Here is a 19,539-nt window from a genome sequence, read left to right as displayed (position 1 = left end):
CAAGAGGAGTATATCAAAGGGGTAGATCCAGGTCAAAAGCTTGAAGCCACATTCACGCTCGGTTTGCTGTTCCTTAAACCAAGGGTCTGGACAATTCTGTCTATGTGCCAAGTTAGGAACAACTCTTGCAGGACATGGAAAAACCAGCTGGGCATTCAGCTGAGATAAGCTGTAGACAGCAAAACCAAGGAGAACTTCAGACAAACTGCCAATTGGCTCTAACTTACAAACTGTGCCAAGAGTTCCCCATCCCTATGGTTTCCAAACAGCAACACTAACAGTACCTTAAGCGGAGCTTAATTGTTCCTTCACAATGGAAACACTGAGGTTTAAGGGCTTTTATCCGCTGTTCAAGTGTGTTGATAGCTGTTTCAGGCAAGCTGGGGGTAAAGTACAAGTTGTACCTTCATTATTCTACGGAACTCATGGAGATTTCACAACAGGAGAAATGACACCAAAGATATCCATGGAAAGCAGTCACGTAGGAATTCACCTTTCAGCACTTTCGAGCTTCCTATTTGCTTTGAGAACGCCCCAAAGAGTGAGCAGCATGCCAAAGGAATTGCTGCAGAGCCTGAGAAGACTGAATCATCAGGAAGAAGTGTGCAGAGATAAGCAAGGGGCTGAATTTAAAATCCACAGCATACCTTATTCGCTGATCAAAGGAATTAGCTTGATGATTATTCTGCCACCTACCCACCTCTGCCACGACTCTATCATTCTGAAGGATTGCTAGGTGATGGGTGATAGATAGTCATTAAGTTGTGTTAAAATAGCCTGAATTCACATTTGTAAAGCTTCCAACTGTTCTTCCACACTCTGAGATGGCAAAGTGGAAAATTATAAGAACTCTGATTGCTATAAATGTCACTGCTAGACTTCGCCTTGCTTGTTGCTCAACTGCACTGTGGAATACGCTTAGCTTAGGGCTGCTTCAGCTCTATTCATGGAGCTAACAAGTCTTCCCTTTGAAGTCTGTTTGTTCCAGTCAGGGTCTCTGTTATAAGGCTCAGCATACTGAAACATTCATGTTTAGATGTTACTTGATTTGCTATTTCCAAATGTTGTAAGGAATAACATTTGAAAGATGTTATTTAAATAACGATATTTGGATATGATGACACCAAGCTGTGTGGTGCAGCTGGCAGGCTGGAGGGAAGGGATCCATCTAGAGGGACCTTGACAGGCTGGAGAGGTGGGCCCATGACAACCTCATGAGGTTCAACAAACCAAGTGCAGGGTCCTGCATCTGGGTCAGGGCAATCCCAGGCACTGATACAGGCTGGGCAGGGACTGGCTTGAGAGCAGCCCTGAAGAAAAGGATTTGGGGGTGCTGGTGGGTGAGAAGCTCAATATGAGCAGGCAGTGTGCACTTGCAGTCCAGAAAGCCAATCACATCCTGGGCTGCATCAAGAGAAGTGTAGCCAGCAGACCAAGAGAGGTGATTATCCCCCTCTACTCCACTTTGGTGAGACCCCACTTGGAGTTCTGCATCCAGTTCTGGAGCCCCTATTACAAGTTAAATCTGGACATGCTGGAGTATGTCCAGAGAAGGGCCACAAGGATGATCAGAGGGCTGGAACTCCTCTCCTATGAAGACAGACTGAGAGAGTTGGGGTTGTTCAGTTGGAGGAGAGAAGGCTCCAAGGAGACTTTATTGTGGTCTTCCAGTATCTGAAGGGGGCCTACAAGAAAGCTGGGGAGGGACTTTTTAGGGTGTCAGGTAGTCATAGGACTAGGGGGAATGGAGCAAAATTAGAGGTGGGTAGATTCAGTTTGGATGTTAGGTAGAAGTTCTTCAGCATGAGGGTGGTGAGACACTGGAACAGGTTGCCCAGGGAGGTGGTAGAAGCCTCATCCCTGGAGGTTTTTAAGGCCAGGCTGGATGTGGCTCTGAACAAACTGATCTAGTGTGAAGAGTCCCTGCCTGTGGCAGAGGGGTTGGAACTAGATGTTCCTTGAGGTCCCTTCTAAACCTGATAATTCTATGATTAAATGTTTCAAAGAACCATCCCAACACTATCTGGATTTTCTTCTAGTCTATTTATTTGCAAGAAAGTTAATTTGATGACCTCACCACACCAATACAGTTACTAGGAAGAGGAGCTGAGTTCTTTTACCAATCTTTAATGAAGAACAATATCGGCTCTGTCCATTTTTCAGACATAACACAGGTGAAATTCCATTCCCTACACAAAAAACATCTCTTTTCATAGAAAAAAAGAAAGGAAAAAAGAAAGGATTCAAAAAACACATCACTGTAAAATAGAAGTGAGTTACAGGAGTCTATTCTGACCTCAGATGTCCGCTTCCTGATAGTTTTAACATACAGCACAGCAGTAAAAAAATCACAGAAGGAAGAATCTGTGTATTCTATTACTTCCTCAAAGTGCTAAATATTCCTTTTTTTCAAGAAAGCTATTCATTATTTCATGGAATCATAGAATTATAGAATCAATAAGGTTGGAAAATACCTCAAAGATCATCAAGTCCAACCTGTCACCCAACACCTCATGACTACTAAACCATGGCACCAAGTGCTACGTCCAATCCCCTCTTGAACACCTCCAGGGACGGTGACTCCACCACCTCCCTGGGCAGCACATTCCAATGGCTAACAACTCTCTCTGGGAAGAACTTTCTCCTCACCTTGAGCCTATTTAGAATAGAATAGAATAGAATAGAATAGAATAGAATAGAATAGAATAGACCAGACCAGGTTGAAATTCTTTATTACTAAGCAATGGAAAAAGAAGTAATAATATGAACTCTATTTTTAAGGACCTGATCATCTCTCTTAAGGGAAAGGCTGAGAGACTTGAGAATCTTTGGCTTAGAAAGGACTGAGAGGGTATCTTATTGATGCCTCTCAATTTCTAAAGGGGAGGTGTCAAGAGGATCACAGAATCACAGAGCTTTAGGGGCTGGAAGGGACTTCAAAAGATCATCCAGTCCAACCCCTCTGCCAGAGCAGATTCACCTATACCAGATCACACAGGAACACACCCAGGATGAGACTGAGCTCTTTTTGGTGGTGCCCAGTGATAGGACAAGGGACAATGGGCATAAAATAGAACACAAGAAGTCCCACATAAACATGAGGGAGCTGGGATTGTTTAGCCTGGAGAAGAGAAGGATCAGGGGTGACCTCATTGCCCTCTACAACTACCTGAAAGGTGATTGTAGACAGGAGGGGGTTGGTCTCTTCTCCCAGGCAACCAGCACCAGAACAAGGGGACACAGTCTCAAGCTGCACCAGGGGAAGTTTAGACTCGAGGTGAGGAGAAAGTTCTTCACTGAGCGAGTCATTAGTCATTGGAATGTGCTGCCCAGGGAGGTGGTGGAGTCACCGTCCCTGGAGGTGTTCAAGAGGAGATTGGACGTGGCACTTGGTGCCATGGTCTAGTCGTGAGGTCTGTCGAGACAGGTTGGACTTGATGATCCTTGGGGTCTCTTCCAACCTTAGTTATACTGTGATACTGTGATAAGGAAAAGCTGCTTTCATGTGAGGGTGTCGGAGCACTGGGACAGGCTGCCCGGAGAGCTTATGGAGTCTCCTTCTCCAGGGTCTTTCACAACCTGCCTGAATGCAATCCTATGCAATCTGATCCAGGTGAACCTGCTTTAGCAGAGGGGTTGGACTAGGTGGTCTCCAGAGGTCCTTCTCAACCCTCAGCATTCTGTGATTCTAAGACTCAATGTGGAAAATGTTTTAAAGCAGTATTCAGGGCATCCTTACTGGCACAAAGCAGGGAAGAAAGGCTGATTTTGTCAGAGGAAGCCTGAGGTTTAAGTGGGCAGTGACTCAGAATTCCTACAGCTGATTTAAATGTGTTTCTCGTTACATTGGAACATTTTATTTTGCTAAAACAAATATAAACCCTCAACAAACCAAAACCTCTTAAATGTTGGAAAAAAATAGACTGAAATTGAGAAGTTTTTCCCTCCTCAGTTCTAATTTTACTTATGAATGAAGCAATTGTGGTTAAAAAGCTGAATGGGTGTTCGTTTGCAGGCAAATTTCTGGAAATATCTGAGAGGATAAAAACATCTTGAGCAACTTCTGGCTGGAAACATATGAAGCTGTCCTTGCTTTTACAAGGGCTTAAGCATGGAGGCATCCAAGAGCGAAATTTCACAGAATCACAGAATCGCCAAGGGTGGAAGAGATCTCAAAGATCATCGAGTCCAACCTGTCACCACAGACCTCATGACTAGACCATGGCACCAAGTGCCACGTCCACTCCCCTCTTGAACACCTCCAGGGATGGTGACTCCATCACCTCCCTGAGCAGCACATTCCAATGGCTAACAACTCTCTCTCAGTGAAGAATTTTCTCCTCACCGTGAGCCTAAACTTCCCTTGGCACAGCTTGAGACTGTGTCCCCTTGTTCTGGTGCTGGTTGCCTGGGAGAAGAGACCAACCCCCTCCTGGCTACAACCACAGTATCACAGTATCACCAAGGTTGGAAGAGACCTCAAAGATCATCGAGTCCAACCTGTCACCACAGACCTCATAACCAGACCATGGCACCAAGTGCCACGTCCAATCTCCTCTTGAACACCTCCAGGGATGGTGACTCCACCACCTCCCTGGGCAGCACATTGCAATGACGAATGACTCTCTCAGTGAAGAATTTTCTCCTCACCTCCAGCCTAAACTTCCCCTGGTGCAGCTTGAGACACCTTTCATGCCTTGAGCATACTTCACTCCAGAGACAAGCTGTATTCATCTTTTAACGTTTGTTTAAATGGATAAATAACAATAAAATAGAAAACAATATACATTTAAAAACTCAAATGACAATGAAAACCCCCAAAGGCCCTTTCCAGCTCTCCTGCAATTTCACTGACTTAGAATCATAGAATCAAGAAGGTTGGAAAAGACCTCAAAGATCATCAAGTCCAACCAAGACCTCATGACTGCTAAACCACGGCTCTAAGTGCCACGTCCAATCCCCACTTGAACACCTGAGGGTGACACTTTCTTATATTCTCAGACAATTCAGTGCTGCTAAATAACTCAGGGCTGTAGGAAAATCGCTTTTAATGCTAACCAGCCTTCTCCAGTTTAAAAACAGGCAGTTACAAAGTAAGTAAAACAAGCAAATACTGATAAAACAACAAAATCCCCAGTTTTCACCTGAAAAACATTAATCTTTGGATGCAAGCAAATGGGCAATAGCAACAAAGGATATAAACTTGTTTAGTAAAGAAAACTTACCTGGTTGTGAAAGAAAAGAAGTTTCTTTTGTAGTGTAGCCAACAATTCCCACTGATTCTGAGCCAAAATGTACTATTTTAAAAGGGTGAACATATTTCATCATTTCATCTGCTAATGGAGTTTTCCCCTTAATGTTTGCACTCAGGATTGTAAAGTTAGCATTTATAAGAAGAGGATCCAATAATCCCTTCACACCTTCATCGAATTCGTGGTTCCCCAAAGCCTGTGAAAAGCAAGAGGAAAATATAAGACCCCACCTCCAAAATTCAGTCTAAATACTCCCATGAATAGTAGACAAGGCATGTTTGAGATAACAAAGTCTCTGTGCTTGGGAAGAAAAACCTATCTCAGCATCACAGAATAGTTTTGGTTGGAGGAGACCTTTAAGATCATCAGGTCCAACTGTTAACCCAGCACTGCCAAAGTCCACCACTAAAGCATGTCCTTCACCACCACATCTACACATCTTTTAAATGTCTCCAGGGATGGTGACTCCACCACTTCCCACTGAAGCTTGTTCCATTGCCTCACAACCCTTTTGGTGGAGAAATATTTCCAGTAATAAATTCAATATAAATCTCTTGTCTCGTCTTAAACAGCACATTCCTGTTTCTCATGCACACAGAAATGAGATATATATATTATTTTTTTAGGCTTAGGGGTTTGTTTTTCAGACTTCTTAATACAGAGGCAAAAGTCAAAATCTACAGAAATATCCACAAATGCCTTTCTAAATAAACATTTGTAATCATATATCAGATTAAAACCCAATGGGTTTTCATCCTGTATCTGCAAAGCAAGAGGATTAACAATAACCACAAAGGAAAACAGGTATGCACATGGAAAATGCACTGCTTGAAAAAAATACTAACTAAGAATGGAATGGAATGGCATGGAATGGAATGGAATGGCATGGAATGGCATGGAATGGAATGGAATGGAATGGAATGGAATGGACCAGACCAGGTTGGAAGAGACCTTCGAGATCATCGTGTTCAACCTATCATCCAACTCCATCTAATAACTAAACCATGGCACCAAGCACCCCATCCAGTCTCCTCCTAAACACCTCCAGTGATGGTGACTCCACCACATCCCTGGGCAGCACATTCCAATGGGCAGTCTCTCTTTCTATGAAGAACTTCTTCCTAACATCCAGTCTGAACCTCCCCTGGCTCAGCTTGAGACTGTGTCCTCTTGCCAATGACAATATTTGTTTTAACAAATTTGTTGTGCCTGGACTACAGTTTTGTAAAATGAATTTAATTCACATTTAGTAAGAGTTCTTGTGTGTTAAATGTAACAAGGAACTATCATTTTCTAGCCTTCATCAATATCATTACCTAGTGGAAGCTCTAATGTTTATCAGCTAGGGAGAATCTCCACAGACAATCCACAACCAGCACTAGAACAAGAGGACACAGTCCCAAGCTGCACCAGGGGAGGTTTAGACTGGATGTTAGGAAGACATTCTTCATAGAGAGATTGCCCATTGGAATGGGCTACCCAGGGAGGTGGTGGAGTCACCATCATTGGGGGTGTTTAGGAGGAGACTTGATGGGGTGCTTGGTGCCGTGGTTTAGTTGATTAGATGGTGTTGGATGTTCGGTTGGATGCGATGATCTTGAAGGTCTCCTCCAACCTGGTCTATTCTATTCTATTCTATTCCATTCCATTCCATTCCATTCCATTCTTTTCTACTCCATTCCATTCTATAACAAGTGTGTGCATAACACTGTGAAGTGCTAAGAGTACCACACAGAGCTGGCAGATCACTTTATTTATTTAGCAAGGTAATACCAACAAGGTGAAAATATTTAGTTGATCTAGGTTGGTTAAGTGGACAAAAACTGATGTATCTTAAAGGACCAGGGAACTTTTCCCTACCCACCCCCTTTTCCATGCTCAGCCTAAGATACTGTATGCCTGTGCCTGCAAGTTTGGCAATAGACAGCAAAACCTCCACAGTCAGCAACTTTGCAGAAGCACAATAAGCACAAGAACCTTGTGGCATGTTTGGGTGTTAGTGAAGGAAAAGCTATGCTTATAGAAATGTGATATTAGTGTAACTTGGCACTTGGTGACTTGGTACAAGTTTTCAGGTGGCAGGTGGAGCAAAACACAAAAGGGATGCTAAAGCCAGTGAGCCAACTTTTCCAGCCAGAAGTGTGCTCATCATTTCATTGGGTAGATTAATAGGGGAAACTCACATTCATCATCTAAAAAGACTTACAGACCTCTCTGCCCTACTTAAACACCTGCTATGTGTTTGTTACACCTTTTATTCCCCAGATTATACTAACCCCTATCATGCTCCAACTCATGCAGGGCCCTGAATCCACTGAAGCCACGGAAGCTTGGTTTCAAGAAACTGATGGGCAATGTCTTCCTTAGGGTGGTGGGAGAGAGGGTGTCTGTGTAGACAAAGACTCCTGACTCCTTTAATCCCCATGGGGCCCCATGATGCTGCAGCACTTTTCCACAGAACTCAGAGCTACCCTTCAGAAAATCCTGACGTGGGAAGACACAATGCACCCCAACTGCGTTCCATTTTTCACCATATTCTATCTACAGCAATCTTATTTGCTATAAAAAAAGAGGAAACACTAATAGAAACAAAGAACAACACTCTAAGGAAACTCATTTTGGTGCCAACTGATGCTCTGAAAAGATGTCCACCGACTAGCAGAGCATCTCAGAATGGTAACAAGCTATTTCCTTTTGGCTGATGCATATTGCTCCAAGACAGGCAATTAACCCTCCCCTCCAAAAGGCTGCAAATTAAACAAGAATTTGAATTGAATGTCACTGTCATTAGCTTGTCGTTAAAAGAAGAAAAGAAAGCACAACAAACAAACCACTTATGAAACCTTGTTTCTCTTGGCTTTGTATCTTTCATTTGGGTTATTCCACGTCCATTAGGACACAAGCTTTGATCAAAACTTTTCCCATGGTGTGGGTTGCTATAAAGTCTCTTGTTCATGAGAAATCACTGGTGCCTAATAACATGGTTTTATTTTTGATGCAGTTTTTCCTCTGGGAAGGATGATGTGGGCTGGTTTGGGTTCCGGCAGCCTACCTAAGTACCATTACACTCAGAGCTTCCAGGACTCTTTATTTATGCAACATCCCTCATCAAATCTGGATCCATTGGCCAACATAAGTCAATCTCACAAGGGGGTAATGATCAGGAGTATTCAGACATACAGCATGTGATCCTCCTTTTCACAAGAAAGCAGGTTAAAACAAAATTGGGATACAAATTAACAGAAAGATGCAACTTCAAAGTAAAACTAGAAGACTTCTATTATCAGGCTTCCAATAACTGCCTTTGAGCTACTTAAGTTGTATTTTAGGGTTAAATACACCAAAAAGTAAGGCTAGTGACAAGAAGATTTGGAAGGCAGTATCTAGCTAGAGGAGAAAATAGGCTTGAGGTGATAAGAGACATAAATGAGAAATGGGCAGATCTAAAAAAGAAAATCTGTCCCAGTTGTGGAACAACCCCCTAACGCTGCCAGCCTGCCCAAAATCCTGCTGTGGTTCCTGCCCCCATCCAGTAACAACCTCTATGACTCATGTCCCCTCCTTCATCCTGTTTGTAATCCCCCCCCTGTATCTCACTTCTAACCATTTCAGTAATCCCCACCCCTTCTGTTAGAGATGTGACTTCCCAAATATGGCTTAAAGGAACAGTAGCTCCTGAAGTATGTCTCTTACCTTGCTCCCTGTGCCCTCCCAGTCACTGACCCCACTGCATGGTTTCCATGGTCCACAGGTGTGAGAATTTAAAAGGGTGATACAGCACTGGTCAACACTCCGCGCCTCTGTCCTCAGGTTCTTCGCAACAAAGTCTCTGTACCTTCCCATTCTATTCTGTCCCCTCCTGTCCACTGATGATATCCATATTACAATATGCAGCACCTCCACAGAGAGCAGGTGGTTGACCACTTCACCTAAGGCTTTAGCATCCAGTACAAGTCTCTGGCTATCCAGTAGAGTATGGAATTAATCTTATTTTGATGAAAAAGCTCACGGCTTCTCCCGAGTAGTCGGCAAACGCTTCCTGTATCATGTGTTTCTAAAACAGCATTAGTTCAACACTGCTGATTCTCCCTCAGAGGATTTTTTGTGTGTGATAGGATCACTGCACAAGCTCCCTCCCAGTCTGCCCATGAACCAGTTAAACCAGCAAATGCAAGGCTGAGAAATGCCAGCCAACCGCAAGCTTTGGGAAGAAAGGTGCAAAAAACCCGAACTGGAGCCATTTCTGCCCTGCCGAGCCCCAGAGTGCTTCCCAGCTCTCGGGGAGGATGAGTCCTGATTGTACACACCCCTCCCCATCACTAGCAGGAGGGAAAATCCTGTTGATGTTAGTTTTGTGATAAGGAAACCGCTCATTAGGCCGTTCAGTGTCCTCACAGACCCATCTGTTTGGTATGAAGAGTGTTTAGCCTACAAGAGTGCACTGGGTTATCCCTTTCCCTTCCGCAGCTGTTCTTAAGCAGAGGGGGGAAATGGGTAAAGCCATTTTTTACCCAGGAAAGCAAAGTGCAGCCCTCCCCAGGCAAAGGAAAACTAAAAGACAGGACAGAGGATGTGACAGGCACAGAAGATTTTCCCCTCAAGCTGTCAATTGGGATGAAATAGATAAACAGTCAGTCTCAAACTGCAGTGACTCTCAAACATAATTTTAGAATCTCTCCTCTTTTCTGGGTTTGTTGGCAAGCAAAATAACCCATGATAAGTTTTTATACATTAATAGGCTATTGCTCTGAGACAAAATAGTTAAGGACATGGGATGACATCCACCAATCTCTCTCTCAAATTCTTCTACCTTCCTCTCAGCACTCTGATGACCAAAAGAGTACAGGTGCCCGAGCTCCCTCATAGACATGCTGTTTCAGTCCCTGAGCCAGTCACACAGCCTGATACTCCATCATAACCACAGCTCTGGTGAGACTGGGCATGACTTGAGTGGGACTGATGAAAACTAAAAACCGTGACAGCACTGCCAACATGCGCCATCTGTCCCTTCCTTTCTGCCAGGGCTGAAGCCAGCAGGGCAGGCTGCGAGCCTTGGCCAGGATTAACCCGTGTGTCCCGGGCCAGCCTGCTCGCCTGCTTTTGCCAGGCTTGCTTCCATGCCTCTGCTGACCCTTTTCCAACAGAGTCGGTCCAGCTCCACGCCTGCCCCAAGACCCTGCCTCTCCGGAGGGGAGCTCCTCCAATGAACCACTCTATTTCCCTCTGCGGATCCTTGACATCAGCTCCCGGTTTCTGGCTGCTGGTGGAGCTGCCAGCTCACGACTTCGTTCGGCCGTGTGCCCGTCACCTCGCACATCGCTTCTCCTCTCGCCTACCTCCCGGCCGCGCCTGTTCACGGTTTACAGGGTGGCTTTACAGCCTTCTCTGATGCAACATTAAACACTCGAGGAGGCGGCAATGCACGAAACGACAGCAGTGAAGGGAAGGGAGGCACAGACCTAGCAGCACCCGTGCCAACGGGAACCCCCCAGCACCGCGCCGCTCTCCGCCCCCCGGCCCGCTTTACCATGGCATCGTAGCGCAGCAGGTTCATGAAGTGGGCAGCCTCCCGGCCCTTGAAGCGGGAGAACCACACCGTGCCCTGGTATTGGTCGCCGGCGTCCAGCAGCAGCACGTTGCGGTGCGCGGCCCGCGCCGCCGCCACCCGCGCCGCCCGCCGTGCCACGCCGCCAAAGCAGCCCTCCGCCCGCTCCGTGCCCGCGCAGCTCCGCGCCCCCGCGCCCTGCGCCTCCACTCGCCCGTGCACGTCGTTGGTGTGCAGCAGGGTGAGCCGCAGGTCCGCCGTCGCTCCCAGCACCGCAACCGCGCACAGCCACAGCGCGCCCGCCCGCCCCGCCATGCCGCGGGGGCTCCGCGCCGCTCCGCCGGACCGGGAGCGTGGGACGGCCGCGGGAGTGGCAGAGGGACGGGGAGCGCCGCGGCGAGGCGGGGAGCGGGCGAGCAGCGGGGAAGCCCGCGCAGCCTGCGCGCCGCTCCGAGGAGCCGCCGTGCCCACCCGCCCGCTGCACAGACGGTAGCTGCCTGTCGGGCGCGGAAGCCGCAGGTGCTCTGCTTCTGCTGGGCGTGTGCGAGGGTACGGGACGGCCTCCCGGGGCTGCCGGGCACTGCCCTTGCTACTCCTCGCTGCCCGCCGGTCCTCAGGGCTATCTAAGGCTCAGGCACTGTCCTGCGCCCGCGGAGTTCCCAACCCTGGCTTGTCCCGTCCTCCCCACGGGTGTCCTTCACCACGGCACAGCTGCCGCAGGGTTGGAGACGGGCTTTCAGCCGTCTGCTGGAGGTCAAACGAAACAGACATTCAGCCAGCCGCGAAAGGACAAACTCCAGTGTCCACAGAAAGCCTTGGTGAATGTTTAGTAGTCTGAAAGGGGGTTTCAAACCTTCACATGAAAATGCTTGTTTTAAGGGTTCCACTCAACTTCCCTCCTCTTTCTCCAACAGCGCTTAAAATAAAAGCATACTATTTCAGCCCTGAAAAGAGTCACCCTCCTTTAAGAGTTGATTTAATTACAGCTCTGGTGGTTTTAGTGGCGATTCATGAATTGCTTTCAAGACTTCCGTTCCGTGGTTAAATGCTAAGCTTTTAGCTGCGGTTTGGCACACGCACATTGAGAGGAAACCTGCCAATGCCTTAAACCAACAGTTCCTTAGGGGTCCTGGTGGGGTGGCTGCCACTTTAGTGCATCAAACTGACTGGTGGCTCCACCTGCCTCCTTAAGCTGTCCATCCACCTCCTCTACGGCTATTGAGTGTCCAAATTATCTGGAGAAATAAATACTTCAAAGTTAGCTTCTTGCAACTTTAGGACATTTTCACACTGTGAGCAGTGACTGAATTTCTTCATCAAAACAGAAGCTACCCCACTGTGGTTTCCTCTTGCACCATTACAGAGCTTGTATGAGTTGCCATTTCCTTTCCATCAGATGATGCCATGCTCTGGTTTCCTGAGTACCTGAAGTCCACAGGATGGAATCTGAACTCATTTGGTCTCTTGGTTTCCTCAGATGGCTGGAAAGTGACTGAACCTGTATTTTCTTCTGTGATGACTATGCTCCTGTATGTGACTTGAATTAAAACAGCTGTGTGGTGCCTTCTCATTCCCTTGGATGACTGTGCTGTGCACTGCCTGAGGATTCCCAGAGGGATCCTGAATGGCATGAACTAGTGAAACCTGGAGCTGTGCTTCCTCTCCTCCTTTTCACATCCCCTTTGGATGTGCTTCCCTTCTCCACTGGCCTGTGCTGACAGCCTGGTTGGGATTCAGTTCAATTGCCAAGACACATTTAGATATCCACAGGCAGATGCCTACTTATGCTCTAGTTTGCCTGAGTCTTCATTGTGGCCACTAGAAATCTTAATACAGTCACTGGCACTTAGAGAATGATTCAGTCACCCTTACGTAGACACAGTGGCTGGGATTCATCACCTAAACAAAGGCACTGGTGCTGTTTAGTGGTCTCCAGCTCTCCCTCCAGAAATGATGACCTTGTGTAGGTCACCTGTCTTCTAGCAGGTCATATCTGGCTCTCACGGATGTCTTGGCTGTCTGGATGGCTCTTTTTGGGCAGCTGGTTGTCACGTGCCATGGTTAGTCTGCTGGATTGCTCTTTAGAGTGCATTCCCTGCGCTGACTCAATCTCCACTGACTTCATGAGTTTAAGCAACTCAGTATGTTAGAAAATAAACACTAGTCCCGACCTCAGTCACACCACCCACTCCATCCTGGTCCAAGTGGCCCTGCTCTGAACCTGCTAGACAAACAGCAACACCAGCACTACCAAGTGGCCCAAATCTGCTTGGAATTCAGTTGCATCAGAAACAAAGGCAACTTTGCCCAGTTGCACTGCTTCTGGATGGCCAAACTTGCAGGCATGTCTGCACCAAAGACAGTTTATCTGTACCTGTCTGGACTTGTCTTCATTCCTTGTCAGCCAATGTCCTCAGCCACATAATTTCTAAACAGATGCCGGTTTCACCCTCTGTGGCTCTGTGCAAACGGAGACAGCAAAAACCCAAAGGAAGCAAAATGTGCTTGGACACACAATATTGCCTTTGGCTTTTGCAGCACAGCCCTACCCCAAACTCCATGGAGCTTTTTGTTCCTGGAACAGTCATGCTTTAGTCTGGTTCAGGAGAGGGCAACGGAAACAGCAGAGGCTGTCCTGAAAGGACACTGAAGAGCACCTTGCTTATCAGTGTCCATGTTGGCCTTGGCTGTTTATGATGTCTCCTTTATCAGACTTCCCATTCTCATTCTGCAGAGATCTCACCTCATGCAATATTCATTGACAAGGTGATCAGACACATAAATAGGTATTGTCTTGTTACGGGAAGGGCTTTTTCATGACAGTGCCTTTAGCCTGGGAAGCAGCTGGGAATTAAGGCAGGAAGAGGGTTAATATGTAGGACCAGCCTTGTGCCAAAAAAAAACTACACCAGAATCGTGCTGGGATACCCACAGCAGGGATATCTGAGCCAAGGGATGTGCTACTACAACAGGATGTCCACTAGATACCCTATCAACCTGCTCTTATTGCAGCCGCTCCAGCCTTTGACTGATGTTTTGAGGAAAACTATAATGTTGTGAAAATGCACAGAAATACACCTGAGTCTGCTGGAACTGATGCTAGAGAGGAGAAGAGAGCACCAGAAAGTATTGACAAAAGGAGAGGGTTAAAGAGAGGACAAAAGTGCCTCATGTGTAACAGTTAGTTGATTTCTTCCTTTCGCTCCTTCTGCTCCTCTGAAAGAAGCAATGAGTCATAGAATCAACCAGGTTGGAAAAGACCTCAGAGATCATCAAGTGCAACCTATTATCTAATACCTAACACCTCATGACAATGAAACCATGGCTTCAAGAGCCACGTCCAATCCTTTTTTGAACACCTCCAGGGATAGGGACTCCACCACCTCCCTGAGCAGCACATTCCAATGGCCGATCACTCTTTTTGTGAAGAACTTTCTCCTCACTTTGAGCCTAAACCTCCCCTGGTGCAGCTTGAGACTGTGTCCTCTTGTTCTGTTTCTGGTTGCCTGGGAGAAGAGACCAACCCTCACCTGTCTGCAACCTCCTTTCAGGTAGTTGTAGAGAGCAATAAGGTCTTCCCTGAGCCTCCTCTTCTCCAGGCTAAACAACCCCAGCTCCCTCAGCCTCTCCTCACAGGGTTTGTGCTCGAGACCTCTCACCAGCCTCATTGCCCTTCTCCAGGACATCCTGAAGCCATGCTCCAGGATGTCAGTGGCACATCCTCTGACAATGGAGACTGGTCTTTGTATTAAGCACTGCTGTGTGTCTTAGGAAAGCTCTTCCACAACTTATTTTGTCATTCCAGATCTCTCACACAGGACCGGTTCTGACATAGGCTAAAGTGTTGCAAACCTTGGTTGGGCAAAGGTGAATTGAGAGATCATGAGAGAGCGTGGGTGTTACTTCTTCACTGTGGCTTCCCCCTAGGAAGTGGGTTGCTCTGTATTGTTCCTTTAGGCCACTCAGCAGAGTGCATTGGCAACAAGCTCTTTGTCTTACTCTGGAAGCCAGCATGGAACAAGGAATAATGAATACATGGCGAGTTTTTGGGTTAAGTGTTGCTAGAGGTATTTTCTGGAGCTTCTGCAGAGGGCTTCCAGTAAAGGACTGCAGTTCTTCCTGCTATCTCTGTCACAGCACCCAGCAGCTCACACCAGGCATTACAACATACTTGGTTTCAAAACACAGTGGAATAGGCCAAGAATGGGCCACTCAGCAACAACTGATGCCTTCTAGAGGAACTTGGCATTGAGGCTAATGGTGCTCTCTTCAGGAGCTGGCTTTCAGATGATTAAGAGCTGTCACAGACCCTGGCTGCCAGCTGGGTAGATGTCCCACATGGGTGGAATTTCTCATGCTCTACCACCACCATTCCAGGGTGGTCTGGCTCCACAATCAACTGAGCTCCTAGGAATGGTGGTTCCTGGCATTTGTCCATTTGGAGGTGTTACAGGAATAACCATCCTTCCCTCTTTCACCTTTACATAGAAAGGGGGCTTTCTTTGCCATCCTTCTAGCTGAATGATTGAGAGACTCTAAACTGAGGTCACCCACTTTTTACCCCAAAGTGAGAACTCAGAAACAGTGAACTGTCTCAGCAGACTTTAGAAGGCTGTCAGTATCACGAACAACATCTTTGGCTTCTCATACAGGTCATCACCTCCATGCATGGCTTCATTTTATTGCAGCTCACATAATCTCTGAGACACACTGTCATTGTTTTTCCAGGGCTAAACAAGACACACTTCCTCCTTAGGTACACTCCCCGTGTTGTGGCAGTGGGCTCCTTGGAATGCCTTAGAAGACAGAAAAATCCCCCCCCCCCCCCCAGCTGTTTCTTCCCTCAGTGAATCCTTTGGACATCACTCTCATTTCCAGCTTGGTGGAGTGGGTATCCTCATCCCTCACCTCTCCCTCTCATGTTTTATGAGCATGAATTTTCATTCTGATGCTTAGTCCTAACAGACCCTATTGATGCAACTGTCTCTCTTATGTTTCTTGATGCCACTAATTGTTTTTAGACTTGTGGCATTAGCTGAAGCAATATCTACTGCTTTATCTCTGGTATAGTGATTTTACTTTAATAACATCAAAAGGCAAAGTACTTTGCTCTTGCTGAGAATAATTCACTAACTACTCTGCATGTGATTGAGAGGACAGGAAAAATGAGAGAGTGACTGTCTACCACCCATAAGTATTTGATTTTTTTTGAGGGGGCAGAGGTGCACAGGTTTCTCAAGCTGGAGGGCTTGGCAGAAATGTGGTTTTTAGCCTGGAGAAGAGGAGGCTCAGGGGAGACCTTATTGCTGTCTACAACTACCTGAAGGGTGGTTGTAGCCAGGAGGGGGTTGGTCTCTTCTCTCAAGCAACCAGCACCAGAACAAGAGGACAGTCTCAAGCTGCGCCAGGGGAAGTTTAGGCTCAAGGTGAGGAGAAAGTTCTTCACTGAGAGAGTTGTTAGCCATTGGAATGTGCTGCTCAGGGAGGTGGTGGAGTCACCATCCCTGGAGGTGTTCAAGAGGGGATTGGATGTGGCACTTGGTGCCATGGTTTAGTCATGAGGCCTGTGGTGACAGGTTGGACTTGATGATCTTTGAGGTCTCTTCCAAACCTGGTGATTCTGTAAAAGCCCTCTTTAGAAAAAAAATGCTCTTTTCCACAGTAGAGTAGAGCTGGAGAGAGGAGGGGCCAGTGACTAATATCATCCCTTCCAGCTGGTAAGGTACAGTCATTACTTCTTCCCTTATAATGGAACAGCAACAACATGTGGTTTGTTGAACCTTGTGCTGCTCCTGAAAGTAAATTTAACTTCCTCAGTCTCTATTCCCATTCCCACGGCACCTGCAAGCCATAGTTCACTGTAGACAAAGTGCATTTCACCAGTAGTGCTTAGACCTCCTGGATGCAGTGCCTAGATTCAAGCCACATACCTTTGGCATATATTGCTTCATTTGGAAATGATTATGATGCTGGTATTATGAGTATTTACTGCCTGCCCTACAGAAGTGCTTAGATCCCAACCCAAGAAGTGTCTTAGATGTTAGGTGTTACTGAGACAGGACATGAAAAAACAGGAACCCCTAGGCTAGATTTTGCAGCCCAGATTAAGAGTACATGGAGCAGACTGTTAAAGAAATAATCAGGTAGGGAAAAGTATCAGACAGAAAAAAACCATAATGTAGAAATCTAAGATAAAATAAGTGTTGAGGCCAAAGTTGGGTTTTACTTATGCATTTATTGTGTGGTCAGAAAACATAATTTGGAAATCAGATCCCCAGCCTCGCTGGGTCTCCTCTTGCCTGACCTGTTAAACTGGTTAGTTGTATATTTTGCACCTGCCATCACCAAAGTATGCTGGTTGTCATCCCACCCATCATGGGCACCTACTTTAGAATAAAATATCTGTTGGCTGGAGCAAGTGTAGATGGATGAAGTTAGGTCAGACAAATCCCACGTGCGTACAGGATGCAAGCATACCTTTCAACAGCCATGTGCAGTCTCAGACACACAAAACATGCCTTGCAGTGGCATGTAAAATTAAAAGATGAAGATGTAAATCTTAAAAGAGAGGAAATCTCACAAGTGACATTGGGCATGCAATCTTGATTTGACTTGCTATGCATTATGATTGGGGTTTAATGGTAAGATCATGAAATATGCTTTTCAATTGCACTTCTGATTCAGTCCTGTGTCCAGTTCTGGGCCCCTCAGTTTAGGAAAGATGTTGAGTTGCTGGAACGTGTCCAGAGAAGGGCAACAAAGCTGGGGAGGGGTTTGGAGCACAAGCCCTGTGAGGAGAGGCTGAGGGAGCTGGGGTTGCTTAGCCTGGAGAAGAGGAGGCTCAGGGGAGACCTCATTGCTCTCTACAACTACCTGAAGGGAAGTTGTAGCCAGGTGGGGGCTGGTCTCTTCTCCCAGGCAACCAGCACCAGAACAAGAGGGCACAGTCTCAGGCTGTGCCAGGGGAGGTTTAGGCTGGATGTTAGGAAGAAGTTCTTCACAGAAAGGTAGATTGGCCATTGGAATGTGCTGCCCAGGGAGGTGGTGGAGTCACCATCACTGGAGGTGTTTAGAAGGAGACTTGATGGGGCGCTTGGTGCCATGGTTTAGTTGATTAGATAGTGTTGGATGATGGGTTGGACGTGATCTGAAGGTCTCTTCCAACCTGGTTTGTTCTATTCTCTTTCTATTCTACTGTGCAGGATGGACCATGGAACTCCTCACTGCTCTAACAGTCCTCGGTGTTACCAGAATGTTACTTAATTTCTATTCCACTCCTCTGGGGTAATGTAGTTACAGATTGGGATTTAGGATGCACAGAAACGGAGAGCAGAAGTGTCACCTTCCCCAGCCTCAGCCTCCCAAAACACAGCTTTTTAGAGTACACATATGAGTGCAGCACCTGTTCTCAAGTATGGTAAAACTTCAGCTGTAGTCCTACACACTGCACCCCACTGTTTCTCAAGGCAAGCACCAGATGACACTATCAGCACTGAGAAAACAAATGAGCAGTGACTGGCAAAAGATTCACCACGTGAAGTCCCAGATAGCACGGTGAACCTTTAACGGTGAAAAGGTGCTGAAACGCTGTCCTTCAGGGTTTGTCCAGTGACTCCATGACATCATCCTTCTCCTATAAACCCTTCTCTCATGTCTTATGTCCTTTGTATTTCTGTTACAGATGAGGTAGGTAGGAAGGGTGTGGTGGGTTGAAATTTTCCCCCCAACAATAACTTTGCCAGTCCAGGCCAGCTGGAAACAAATGAAAGCTGTATTTACAGGCAAAACTATAATCTACAATGAAATGTGATGAATATGTACAAAATATACAGGATTTACAATATTTACAGATATTTGCAATTAATAAACAGCCCAAGAGCCCCTCTGGTGAAAGAGAACAACATCAAACCCAGAAGATTTATCGTGTGACAGCATGTTATTCTCTCTATGGTACAACCATTGGTTTTGAACCTCTGTGGACCTCTTCCTGCTGACTTCTGCCAAAATGACAGACAGTGATGACATGTTTTCATCCTGCATAGTGCAGTATTATATGAGGTAAGACATGAGGTTTCACAGAGGCTTGCAGGAAACAGAATGGTGTCACATATGAAGGGCTTTGTAGAGAGATGGGCTTCACTGGTTAACAGAACCCCCTTTCTGCTTGTTCCTTCTCTCTTTGATCCCACCTGTCTCATCTCTGCCTCTGGCTCCAGGCACTAATCTCATTCTCTTTGCCTGTAATACCTCTCATTTCATTCTCTGCTCTGTCAGTCCTGAGTTCATTTGACTTCAATGTCCTGCCCTACCACTAGGATACCAGTCAACACATTATTTGTTCATCTAACCCTGCACTCCTTCCACGTGTCTGGTCTGGATCTTCCTGGCTCTCACTTCCCATTCCAGCCCCAGGTTCTTTCTCCTTCTTTCCATCCACAAAGCATTTCTGTTGAAAAAAAAAGTTACAGTCAATCACTGAAGACCATCTAAGTATTATTCAGAATGCATAAATGGAAAGGTATAATTCTTTTTCTGAGAGATTTGTGCTTATCTGTAACTTAATCCGAAGGCAAACAGCTCACAACAGTCGTGCTCAGGCACTGTTCATCTATGGTGTTGCTGCACTCTGCTGGAGGTGGCTCAGTTTGTCACTTGCAGTCTTCTGTCCCCTATGTTTCTGCAATTACTTTGCATTCAGGACTTTCCAGTACAAGTACAGCTTTAGCACAAGCCAATTCTACT

General features: G+C 46.3%; 1 protein-coding gene across 1 annotated transcript in view; it reads right to left on the bottom strand.

Annotated features, from left to right (window-relative positions):
* Positions 1–11,126, bottom strand: part of NT5E (5'-nucleotidase ecto) — a 36,053-nt gene extending 24,927 nt beyond the window's left edge. Inside the window, exons 1-2 of the mRNA XM_054162562.1 lie at positions 10,780–11,126; positions 5,226–5,448 (exon numbers count right to left, since the gene is read on the bottom strand). Coding sequence (XP_054018537.1) covers positions 5,226–5,448; positions 10,780–11,112 — 556 coding nt within the window. The 5' untranslated portion in view covers positions 11,113–11,126. The remainder of the gene's footprint in view (positions 1–5,225; positions 5,449–10,779) is intronic.
* Between the last annotated feature and the right edge of the window lie 8,413 nt (positions 11,127–19,539).

This window comes from Dryobates pubescens, chromosome 6 (assembly GCF_014839835.1).
Source record: "Dryobates pubescens isolate bDryPub1 chromosome 6, bDryPub1.pri, whole genome shotgun sequence".
NCBI lineage: Eukaryota > Metazoa > Chordata > Aves > Piciformes > Picidae > Dryobates > Dryobates pubescens.
This window is presented reverse-complemented; position numbering and strand designations above follow the sequence as displayed.